The sequence below is a fragment of the Protopterus annectens genome, chromosome 4.part0 (assembly GCF_019279795.1).
Source record: "Protopterus annectens isolate FY-2018-M chromosome 4.part0, PAN1.0, whole genome shotgun sequence".
Lineage (NCBI taxonomy): Eukaryota > Metazoa > Chordata > Ceratodontiformes > Protopteridae > Protopterus > Protopterus annectens.
Genome location: NC_056733.1, coordinates 311,332,456 through 311,345,647, shown reverse-complemented (window position 1 = coordinate 311,345,647; position 13,192 = coordinate 311,332,456). Strand labels below are relative to the sequence as shown.

At 42.6% G+C, this 13,192-nt stretch overlaps 1 protein-coding gene across 1 annotated transcript in view; it reads right to left on the bottom strand.

Moving 5' to 3' along the window:
• PITPNB (phosphatidylinositol transfer protein beta) overlaps nucleotides 1–13,192 on the bottom strand; it is an 862,947-nt gene that overhangs the window by 68,367 nt on the left and 781,388 nt on the right. The window contains exon 9 of the mRNA XM_044068302.1: nucleotides 10,018–10,128. Coding sequence (XP_043924237.1) covers nucleotides 10,018–10,128 — 111 coding nt within the window. The remainder of the gene's footprint in view (nucleotides 1–10,017; nucleotides 10,129–13,192) is intronic.

Genomic DNA, 13,192 nt, shown 5'->3' with positions numbered 1-13,192 from the left:
TTCTTCTGATCCTTTTGATTCTTCGAAAAGGACCGCTGGGGTGCAGAGAAGTGGACTCCGACGGCAGACAACGTCTTCCCATCCTTCTCGCTCTGGACAAGTGTCTCGTGAACCGTTTTGCCAAACAGGGCACAACCATCGAAAGGGGTGTTCGCAAAAGACGCTTTAAAGGGCTCCGCAAAGTCACAATGATGGAGCCAGGCCTGACGTTTCATGACTAGGCCTGCTCCGCTAGCCCTAGCGGCTCCCTCGGTGGTGTGGGACAATAGCCGCATAGAGGTATTTGAAATGGATCTCAGAGTGGCCATTCGGGTGGAGTACAATTGTTTGTCCTCCGCCGACATGGACTCAGGGGGGAAGGCAGCGTATTCTTTGATAAGATCCCGCTGCATCCTGATGACATGTGCCATATAGTTCAGAGACCTTACCGAGAAGGTCGCTGAACTAAAAACTCGCTTCCCTAAGCGGTCCATCGAGCAGGACTCCTTGCTCGGTGGATGGACTGAGGGGCTCTCCTGAGCTAGTTCCCTCTTTGTGGCTGCCGCCGTCAACATGGCATCTACGGGGGTACCCTTGCTCCAGTGCAACCGGTCTGAGGGGGGGCTTAGTATTCTGTCCGGGCGTTTGGTTATTGGCTCCATGGTGTCCGGATCCTTCCACTCCCTGGTGGTAATAAGGTCCACTAAGGGGTTGGCCAGAGGGGACACCCAAGAGGTAGATGGGCCTGCTTTGAATGCCTCCAGAAACACAGACTCGTTGGAGGAAGACTTGGGGACAGACCACCCACCTCTGATCCTCAGCATCTCCATGATGTCTCCAAAGGAGACATCCTCAGGGGGTGATCTTGGGGAGCCTTCCCCTTCATCCAAGTCCGTGTCCTCAGTTAAGGACTCAGGGGAGTCCACGTGCCTCCTCTTGCACTTATGCTTGCGAGGCACTTCCTCGGGGGGGCTGTCCGAGGAGGCCTCGCCAGCAACATCCTGTTCCAATGGAACCATCTGGGACATTAAAGCAGGCTGTCCCTTTGGCCGGGTGATGGAAGCCTGGCCCAGCAGAGAGGGAGTGCAGGGTGGAGCCGAGACAAGGGCCGAGGGTCCGGATGCTTTCAACAGAGCCCTCTCCACTACATCAAAGGCCGAGGGGGAACCACTCTCTCTGGGCTCCGAGAGTCGGCTCCCACTCGGATCCGATGAAGGGATCGGAACCGGCACCAAGACCATCGGATCTGAAGGACCAGTGCGCTCCGACCTGGACGGAGCCAAAGGCACACTGAATCCCTCGGATCCGATGCTCAGGACAGGGCTCCGAGAGGTCGGATCCGACAGGCTCGAGGGCAGGGTCGTATCCAAAGTACCAAGTACTGTCGGCGCCGACCCACCCTCGGCTCCAACGCTGTTCGGCTCCGAACGCTCCGAGCCTGGATAGCGGGTCAGAGAAGGAGCAATAGGATGGAAAAAAGGTGTCGAGCTCCCCTTCGCATCATCCGGTCCAAGTCTGCATCGGACATGCTGAACGTCGATCTTGAAGAGGTCACCGAGGCAGGCCTGGAATGCCGCCTCGATGGAGATCGGGCCTCCTCCTCCTCGGGCCCTGGGGAGAAACAAGGGGATTGGAGCCAAGGAGAAGGAGACCTAGAAGCAGTGGAGGGTGAAGCTCGCTTAGCTGGCGGGGCTGAAGCGGAGGCCTCGGCCCACCGCTTGTGGTGCTTCTCCCGCTGTTTCTCCCTCCTGGCCTACCTGTCCTCTGGATCTTTAGCTGGAGTTTGAGTCCCGGCCAAAGGAAAGGGGGCAGGAGTGGCAGCAACCACAGCCTGTGGTAGTGCCACGGGAGCAGCGGAGGCCAGAGCCAAGTCCGGGGGTAAAAGTCCCACCAAAACCAGCTTCGACCTCCGCTCTTTCAGTGCCCTGGGGTTGAATGCTGCACAAATGGTACAGCCTGAGGTGAGGTGTTCAACCCCAAGGCACCGAACGCACCGAGTGTAGCCATCAGCCGGGGACAGCTTATGGCCACACTCGGTACATTTAGAAAAAATGGCTTTTGGGGCCTCAGCCATACTTAAAAGAAAAGGTAGTGTTACACAAACACACAGGCCCCAAAACACAACACATACACACACTCACTAACGATCAGCGAAGGGAGGGAAAAAACTAATTAAAAGAAAAATATTTTTACACTACAGGGAACCTAACACTTACACACTTTATATTTTTGTAAAAAAAGAAGAAAGTTGACAGAAAAAACACACTTAACTGACGATTACTAGTCGAGCTCAAAGGAATCCAGCTATCCAGAAGCGCGGCAAACTAGATCCGAGGTCATGGAGGGTTGGCAGGGGATTATGGGTGAGGGGTGGAGCTAGGAGCTCGGATCCATTAGCTTGAAACAAGTTGCCGGCTCAGATCCGATATTGGATCCAAGACCCACAGGTTGCTGACAAATGAAGTCCCTACTTCAGATCTAGAGTTCAGCATATTTCTTTACCTGGTCAAATTTCTGTAACTTCTGTTCATTCATATGTGAACTGCTAAAAGCTAACTAACTGCCTGGCAGGCAGCTTTATCATTACACAGATTTGTAGCATTTAGGGAGCTGTATAAATGGCTAATACACACATTTGTCTTCAGTCTGTTATTTGTTTTTCAAGGTGAAGGGATTATTATGTTAAGATCTCAGTTGATACATTGTTTACATTAGATATCCCCCCTTTTCTGGATGCTTATTAAGAAATCTAGAAGTATATACTTTCCTGCACTGGGAGGGAAGTAGAGCACACCAAAGTAAGCTATCATTCATCACAGCTACTGAACAAGAAACTATGTTGTATTGTAATTACTCAGCACTGAAAATGTTCATCTCTAACAGAGGCTTTTTTGAATTACTCTGTGACAATATCTGGCAAGAATGCTTGGTATCTGAGGCATTTTATGGAAACTAATGCAAATGGAATGAAAGAATTGCCTTATATGTATTGTGCTGAACCCTGTTAGGTTGTTGTACTCGGTTCTTTTGTTTGCTTTGTTTTTTTTTAAATAAACTAAATTGTGCAAGTACTGTGCTTCTTCGACTTGAATTTCAGAGTGTAGCTAAATAAGATTTTCTCCAGGATGGTGGATTATCTTTTATCTAAACCATCAAGCACTTCTTCTGTAGACTTCAATATTTCTTAGGGACTTAATGAACCTGTTTTCAGTTCGCCATCCATTCCTTATTGCAATATTACCAGCTTACCATTTTTAATGTAACATAGGCAATTTATTCTTCAATTGCAGCAGACACTGAATTTGTAGATGAAACACTAAAATATAAAGTTGTTTGCTAGCAGCAACATTTTCATTAGTTACAGTTCTCATTAATATGGAATTATTCAGATTACTTTTACGTCAGCAGAGATTGTGCATATTGACTGATATTGGTGGGTTGTAATGACAGAAGTTTGAGTGGACTTTTATGGTTGAAATGTTCTCAATTGGACAGTTTTGCCATTATTTGTTCATATGTTTTGTTTCATTGCTTACTGGAAAAATGTTCAAAACTATACATTTAAAACATGCTCTAACAAGTGCTTCTGTATTATGCAAGGGATATAATTTGGTTATTATATATTATAATTTACTACAATCAAGAAGGTGAATCAAAGAACTTTTGCATGGTCCTACAAATGTGTGCAAGGGGCCTATGATTTCAAAACACTCCAAAGGTAAACAATCCACCACTGGCCAGATGCATGCTTTTTGAATGTGGGTTTCAATGCTCTTTCAGAGAATATGAGTTTCAAAGGCAGAAAAGTTTTAATGCCAAGTCTGTTTTCATTGTGAGACTGTATTACATTGTTTAGCAAATGTTGATCAGTGTTTGTGCTATTAAATTTGAAATAAAAGTTTTAAATTAAATCCAAATCTCTGTAATCATTGTAGAAGTAAAGTAGAAAACAGTATGCACACAGAGTTTTGAACAGTGTTTATGGCAACTGGGAAGAAATGGAGAAATAGCCAAGTAATGGGGCATTGAAATGGCTGCTTGGGAGTGGACGGGGGGTACCAAAATTACACGCATTTCGCTTTCACATACATGTCCAGAATTTTTGACATGAAAAGTTGGTAACCCTACCTAGGGCATAAAAGAAGGACTGGTACAGAGACACCCTGTCCTTATGAAAAAACAAAAAAGGAGGAACCGCCATGAGGTTTGGAGTTCAGAAACCCTCTTGGCAGAAGAGCCACCAACAGTACAGTTTTCCAATTACAACATTGCAGGGAAGAAGAAAAGAAAGGCTCAAAATGGGACTAAGTCAGTTTTTCAAGAATAAAATTAAGGTCACAACAAGGATGAATATGCTTTCTTATGGGACTGATATGAAGGATGCCTTTTAGGAAGTGTTTGACTTCAAAATTAGAAGTCAAAGGTGGACTCAGAGGCAGGCATGCAGAGATGGCTGAGCAATGAGCTTTAATAGAAGAATATGCTAAACTAGTACTGAACAATTGGCAGCCAGTGCTGTCTGGGCCAAAAAGGAATCACCATCAAGATTTTGGGTGTGATTCTACATGATCGTGTGCAAGAACCTTTGAAGCAAAATAGGAGGAGGGGGAGGATAGGCATTCAGGAACATCTCCTTCCAAGAAAAAGACATGGTGTCTACTGTCCAAGCCAGTGGACTTGGAACTCTGGAACAGAACTAGGGAAGTTGCCTGTTCAGACAAAAGGAAAAGAGATGTACTTGAGGAATACCACATCAATTTACAATGTTGAGAAACACCTTTCTGTGAAACATCTCCTTATGAGGATGTGTCCTGGACCTGCTCAAGGTGTCTTCCTTGTGAATCTGCTCTGAAGGAATGTAAATCACCCGAAGAACCAAGTGATGGTGAATTGCAATATCCCAAACCTTGAAGAGCCAGCCTTCAAAGAAGGTATGACTTTGTGCCCCTGCTTGTTGATGTATGGACATGACTGTGGTGTTGGCTGTAAAAACCTTTAGAGGACCTAGAATCCAGATGGCTTGAAAGTCCTGAAGAACTATGATTAGAGCCCTCATCTCTTTAATGCTGATGTGGTCTGACATCTTTTGATGAAATCAAGACCCTGGACTTTTAAATTTTTGGAAGCAGCTCTACAACCTTTATCAGAGGCATCCATGTATAGCTCTTAAGTAGGAAGAGGAACCAGAAAAGGCAGGCATAGGGAGATGTGCTGAATCTGCCAGTGGAGTTTGTGTTTGAGACAAAGTAAAAGTGGAACTGGAAACTCCGGAGGGTGGCAGTTTTGGAGCCACTGGAATATTCCCATGTGAAGTTTCACAAAAGAAACCATGGGAATGGTGGATGCCACAAACCCCAGAGTGAAAAGAAATTCCCTTGCAGGAAGACCTGGAAGAGGAAGAGACTGGAAATAAGCAAAGCGAGGACCTTGGGGTGGAAGAGACGCCATCATTGGAATGTTCTGAATCTTGCAACCCAAAAACACTTGGTCCTGAGAGGGAGTCAACACTGAATTTTTGAGATTAAGTGTGAATCCCAATCTGTGCAGAAGAAGCATAGTGAAGTTTAGATTCTGAAAGCAGGGGCTGCCAAGAAAATACTTGAATCAGGAGGTCACTCAGATAAGGGAATATCTGGACTCCCTAAAATGAACTGAAAGCTACCAATGGGGACAGACATTTGGTAAATACCCTTGAAGCTGTAGAAAGACCAAAAGGCATAGCAGAGAACTGATAATGAGGGGAAGAAACAGAGAAACATTAAGATTTCATGAAGAGAGGGTGAATAGGAGTATGGAGGTAAGTTCCCTTTGAATCCCAGAGACTAGAAAAGTCCAGGCAAGCAAAAGAGAAAAAGTGGTCTGAAAAAAACATCCTGAAGGAAAGCATTGAGATAGGACAGGTCCAGAATGGGCTTCTATGTCCCCTCCTTCCTGGAAACCAGAAACCTCCTGGAATACAAACCTTTTCCCTGTTGAGACAAGGGAATGGTTGTGTGGTTTCCTGTTTCACCAAATCCTGCAGAACCAGAAGAAAATGAGGATGCTGGTAAGGAGGAGGCTGACAGTGACCAGGAAATGGAAGAAGGGACTTCCAAGCCATACAATAACTATGTTGGGTGATAGAGAGAACCTTGGCATCTGTAGTTTTTGGTTGCCCAACAAGGAAGGAAAGGGTCACCCTGGGGGACAGAGGACTCTGGCCAACAGTGAGGGGAGGCTGTATGTCAGACAGAGGCAGCTTTATCAGAAAAATAAGGTTTTTGGTATCTAGAAGTCTGAATGTGTTTATCAAGGAAAATTCACGTAGAAACCCTCTTACCCCTTGCAGGTTGTCTAGGCTGCCTATGGCTAAAAGAGCATTTCTAAGGAGGGTTTTAAACAATTCTAAAGCAGCAGTGCCAAAAAGATTCTGACTATCTCAGGAAGAATCTAACAGTTTGGCTTTAATATCCTCAAGCAAAGCTAGCAGGCACAACCAGGGATATCTCCTTATGACAGAGGCCAGTGCAGCTGCCCTACAGGAGGCATCAGTTGCATTGTAGCTGCATTTAATGGAATATTGAGCTAACTGAGAGGCAGAACTCAGTAGAGAGAGAGAAAGAGAGAGAGACAGAGAACAGAAGCTTGGAAGAGGAAAGCAGCTTTTATGGCTTACTTACGGACATGGAGACAACAGCAGGTTCAGATGATGGACTTTTAAGAAGTATTTATGATCCTCAGGTATCTTATACAATTTGTCTGACTATGATCCTCACGTATCTTATACAATTTGTCTGGCTTAGGGACTTGTAGAGGTTGCAGTCAGGAGCCTGAGAAATTGCTGCAAGTGTAATCTAGCAAAGCAGCTAAGACTGGAGGGACTGGTTTGGGTGAGTCCATTAGTAAAAGTACATAATACCTCTTTTGAACCTTGGATACTTGGGAACAAAGTGTTCCATCCTACAGAGCACTACATCTCCAAAGGATAATTCCTCAAAAGGAGAATCAGTGGACAAAGAATCCTCTTCATCAGATCCCAAGGCTAAAGGACAATGTATTTGTGGGAAATATTCTAAAGATTCTTCACCTAAGTCCATCTCTTCATCAGAAGAAGCAGAATCCTTAGGCCTCTTAGAAGGGGTGGATGACCAAGGAGCAGCAGCAGGAGGAATAGACAATCCCTGTTGAGATTTCAGAGACATAAGGGTATTAAACATCCTTTGAGTAAAGTCCTGACATGCTTTATGAGGATCCTTAGTAACAGTAGCTCTATGTTGTGTTTTCTATTTCTTTTTTAAGGAAACATCAACCTTGACAAATCTAGGAGTCCTGCCTCAATTAAATAAGGGTGTCCAGCACCTCTTCCCTGACTATAATTAGGGGAATATCTCTAAGCCCTTCAAATGTAATTAGCTGCGGCTCCTCCTCAACATCTGTACCAGATGTATGTACAGCCTCAGTGGATGTGCAAGTAGGCAGTTCCATGTTGGCCTCTAACTGGGTCGTGGCAATACCAGCTGGTCCTCGGGTTCTTCATCCGACCCCAAGGGGAAACCAGGTGGAGGCTGGACAGCAGCAGATTTAGAACAAGCTCTTTTAGATTTTTTCTTACAAGGCAGCTGGACTTCAGGGTGGGCAGAGTCAGCCATGGGACCCTGAGTTAATAACATCTGACATTGTTTTTTCCAGAAAAAAGACAGGGAAGACAGATGGTTGCAGAGTATCTTAGAGACAAATGCCTAACAGATATGAGAAGAACCCAAACAAAAAAGCACTTCTCATGTCTGTCTTCATGGGGAATCTGCCTCCCACATCCCATTTGCCCTTCCTGGATGAGATGAAAAAAACCCAGTAAAATATGAAAAAGGGAAAGGAAGGAGCCCCAATGGGGCACTTATCTGTAAGAGGCTCTGCAGAAAAACTAGCTTGGCAGATGGTTGTACAGACTGAATTCAGAAGTTCCTTTTGGACTGGTGGCTGTTTATAAGACTGATGTGATTTCCTTGGCTAATAGTGTTCTGGCCGGCTGTTTGGCTATCTTCAGCAGGATATCACATGAGTAAAGAATACTGCAACAGTGATAAGGGTAAGGGATGACATTACCACCCATGGCTGCACTGGGACCACATGCTTAAACTTAAAATCTGAGGACAAAATAAGAATTCTTGGAAATCCTTCAGTCGCCCTTCTTTTATCAAGACCTTTCATGAACAAATCAGAAACTGTGGAAACAATTTAAAACTGACCCAAAATATTACTTTAGGTAGCACCAATGAGCTATCATTGGATTACCTAAACCCAATGAGCTATCATTGGATTACCTAAACCGCTCTCTGTTGTCATCAGTCTCTGGAAACCCAACTTCCTCCACTTTATATCCATGGCAAGTAATAAAGACATTGCAGAAACATTCTGCTCCTACTTCTTGGACTCAAATGTTTCCCCCTCCTGTTAAGATTCACAACATAGCAGTTGCATGGAATGCCTTAAAACTGATGTGGACTGCAACACAAACAACACAAATGACAAAAAAATGACAAGTTGTTACACTATGTGATTAGTCTCCATAATATGATAAATAGCAGATTATACAACGACCCCCCCATTAATATTCAAAAAATGTGCACGCTGATTGGTCAGCGTGCACGTTGTAAATCAGAGTTCTAGTAATGGAAAAAGGTCCGGTCGCCCGGACTTTTTCCATTACTATAACTCTTTTTTTTACAGCAACGGAGAACACAAGATCTCCATTGCTTCACACTGTCTCGCTATGTTAAACTCCAGCAACGGAGAATGCAAGATCTCTGTTGCTTTACACTGTCTTGCTATGTTAAACTCATTTAACATAGCGAGACAGTTTGTAAAAAGCAACGGAAATCTTGCTTTCTCCGTTGCTTTTTACAAACTATTTCGCTATGTTAAATGGGTTTAACATAGCTAGACAGCTTTAAAAAAGCAACGGCTCCGTTACTTTTTTTAAAGCTGTCTCGCTATGTTAAACCCATTTAACATAGCAAAACAGTTTGTAAAAAGCAACGGAGATCTTGCTTTCTCCGTTGCTTTTGCCCACAGCTCTGATGTACTGCGTTGGCATACACATGCGCAGTACATCAGAACTGCCGCAGAATACCAGACAGCTGTGGAAGGGCAGCAAGGAGGCATTATACAATGCCATTATTTAAGAAAATTAATTATTTTTTTTCTTAAATAATGTCATTGTATAATAGCAATAACCCACTTCTGGGTGTGGGTAATGCTGGATTTACCCACGGTTGGCTTTGTTTGGTCAATTGGGCTTCGCCCTCGTGACCAAACCACACCAACCGTGGTTAAATCCAGCATTACCCACACCCAGACGTGGGTTATTGCTATAATATTGTCTGAATGGATAGAAGCTGCAAGGGAAGTCACCAGCTAAAGCTGAGGAACCAATATCAATATGGCTGCAGAAAATGAAAGCTGACACTTTTGCTAGAAATGTATTTATCTGACACTGTATCCATTGCATAATTAAAGCAACTTATGATGCAACTAATTAACATACAAATGTTACAATGGTGAAGCACTGTAATGTAAGTCCTTCGTTAAAGTACCAATGAGGCAATTTTGTTGGGCCTCTGAGTAATTTTATATTTTAGTTCATTTAAAGTTTTAACTACTTCTTGTTAAGGTCCAAAGAGAAAGTCTGAATGTTGACCAAAAACTAAATAAATACAATTTAACAGACTGTGCTCAACAGTATAAAAAGGCAGAAATGTACAAGTTAAAGCAACTGAAACATTTCTGAAAGATCCAAAAACAGGAAAATGTTAACTGTAAAGTATACAGAAATTATTAAGACATCAATTGACTTTTTTTTTTAATTTTCTCTCTCTCAAAATTATTTTATTTGCAATACTGTTATACTTATTCTATAACATGTTTCATGTTTCATCACAGTGACAACAGCACCAGACCCATTTGTCTAGAAAGGATAAACTCTGCAATTTAAGAGATTAACTATAATTCTAAAATTACTCTAAAAAGTGATAGAAATTTATAATTACAAAATGTACTTGCCTTTTGGATAAAGTTCTCTATTCTGTTCTGTAGACCCCACCATTTAAATTTAATAGTCACCAGCTTGTAGGCACACATCCTTGGACACTCTTGGTTACAGGAGAGCTCTTTCTGTTGGTACAAATTGAAAATTAATGCAGCCATTAAAGGGAAATACCATACTTATTCAGTGTTTTTATTCTGGTTCCAAAAGTCTTGGAATCAGCAATTTTTTAAATACTGTACAGATTAAAATATGAAGGGGAGGGGACTCGATGTCTACATCATCTTTACAACCTACGTGCTATGCAACAATAGCATTTGAATCTTTAAAGCGCCCCATACACATATCTCACAATGGTTATAGTTAATTTTGCTGAATCACATAATGTTGCCAAAGTGAACTGATGTGTGATTTTCATCAAGTGTTTCTGAATTCCAGAAATAAAAAAAAAATGGATGCTCTCCAAATCACGAAAACCACAAAAAACAGGAGTCTCCAAATCACGAAAACCACAAAAAACAGGAGTTCTCCAAATCACGAAAACCACAAAAAACAGGAGTTCTCCAAATCACGAATTCCAGAAATGTTGATGTTGGGAATATTGACATTCCATGTGATGTGCCAGGTTTGCTTGCATGCAGGTAAGTGAGGTTGTTAATTAATGCTGAAGTTTTTGTGTACACCAAAAGTTTTGGCAGTAGGGGTAGGAATGTGTGTGCAACTGTTTGTGTGTTAGGGTCTCATCAAAGAGTAGGTAAGAGGATACACTTAATGCTGTACGTGTGTTAAGTCTGGGTAGTGTGTATTTTAGCTAGTGTAGGGGTACTATTATGAACAGGTTTTTAATGTAGTGTGTGTAGGGCTGCAGTCAGGGTCAGTGGCAGGATTAGGATTGGTTAGGACTCCTTGTCCATCTTATTTATGTATAACAACCCTAGCAACTACCCTGCCTCTGCTCCTAACTCAATCCTTCCATGACAAAACCCCCTTTCCCTAGGAGTACCACTATTCAAACAAATGTGAAGGTATTTTTTTATGGGTTGGGAGGGTGGCCTAATGGTTAAAGTGTTTGCCTTACAAACACAAAGTGCAGGGTTTGAGTCTCTCAAGGGATAATTGGCTAGGCTTAAAATGTCCCACAAGGGCAATTAGCCTAGTACTAACCTATGAACCTATGTAATGAACAGAAAAAGAAAGCATTTGTTTTTATTTTTTGATCACTGAAGGTTCGCAAATGTTTGTTTTCAATATCCATTAATGCCAATATTTATTTTTCAATTATGCATAGTTCAGTATTTATAAATGTTGACATTAATGGAGATAATCCTCACAATGTATGCCATCTTGTGTCTCTAAGCAACACATTTCTACAAATGCTACACAGGTGATATAAGGATTTAGGTATGCGCTATTATTAGCTCTATCCTGCAATCCAGGTTTGAGTCAAACAACTTCAGTTTTTTCCTGCTGTGCAACTCTTATCAAGTAATTTAACCAGGCAGTGCTCCTCATCTTAGTCTGAAAAAGGTCCGCATGTACACTACTCTACCCTGGAAAAAATATATAAATACTACCCTTAGAAGGTCTCATCAAATAACTTTCATTACACAAATACAATTATATATTTTTAACCAGCACAGTTTCTAATGTTTCACATAATTTTCTGGCACATTTTAGCTATATACACACAAAAAAAAATTACATTCTTGGAATGTACCTCGGTGCTGTCCATGGCAAATAAAATTAACAAGAAATAGAAACAGAATGTATAACTTGTAAAGTAGTATATCATACCTATGCCCATCATTTCTGCACTTGAAGAAAAGCAATATTTTAATTTTTGCTCAGAGGAAATAGCAGAAAGTTTAATAATTCATCAAATGTGAAAAAGTACAGTTTTGTACCTACCATAAATGTAGATGTCCGATAGATATGCAACTGCAGTCCTGACATATGGGTTGTCCTGCCTCGGGCAGCCCTTTGGTCGGCCGGATTCCAAAGTCTGGGTCCGGCGTCGGCTGATGTCGCCTCTTCCCCGACGTCAGAGTGGCTGGGGTATAAAAGCAGCAGCCGACGCCATCTTCTTCAGTGTTTCTTGCCCCAGATGCCAGGTGCCCTCCAAGGAAGGCTAAATTTAGAGAATGGATAAAAATTCCAGACATGCACAACAGTAATAAACAGATACACCATAACAGATATCCCCAGCTAATTTGAAAAGGGGAGTGGACCCTAAAAAGAATTACAGAGGTGTAGGAGGGAGGAAAACCTGACTGCAGTTGCATATCTATCGGACATCTACATTTATGGTAGGTACAAAACTGTACTATGTCCTTCAAGAATGCAACTGCAGTCCTGACATATGGGTTGAATACCATAGCCAAGCTGGGGTGGTAGGATCTAAGATAAGGATGGTGTAGCTAAAATGCCCTGCAGGACTGCAGAAGCAAAGCCTGCTCGGGATCTGGAATATAAAGGCAGGTTGTAATGTTTGGAAAATGTATGCATGGAGCTCCATGTAGCAGCTTCTAGAATGTCCTTTGTAGCCACCCCTCTTAGAAAGGCTGTGGAGGTGGCTGTAGCTCTGGTGGAGTGTGGCCTGATATTGGCTGGCACACCTTTTCCATGGAAAGAGTAGCAGAATCTGATGCAGTTTCCAATCCATTTTGAAATTGTTTGTTTGGAAATTGCCTTTCCTTGTACTCCAGCAGCGTAAGCTACAAATAGTTCATCAGACTTTCTGTTGGCCTTTGTTCTGTCCAAGTAGTAGCGCAATTGCCTGTGTATGTCCAAAGTGTGCAGAAGCTTTTCTCCTTTATTTTGAGGATTGGGAAAGAAAGTAGGCAGGTGAATTGCTTGATTTAGAGAAACCCTGGATATCACTTTTGGCATGAATGAAGGATTGGTTCTTAAAGAGACTCTGTCCTGATGGAAAATGAGAAATGGAGGTACTGCCATGAGGCAAGTATCTCAGAGACTCTTCTTGCTGAAGTAATTGCCAACAGGAAAACTGTTTTCCAGGAGAGAAATTGCAATTCTGAAGATGCTGCTGGCTCAAAAGGAGGAAGAGTTAATTTTTCCAAGACGAAGTTGAGGTCCCATGCAGGCACTGGTGGTTTTCTTGGAGGTTTAATATTCTTTATCCCTCTTAGAAACTGTCTTAGCAAAGGATGTGAAAACACAGGTGGATCACAG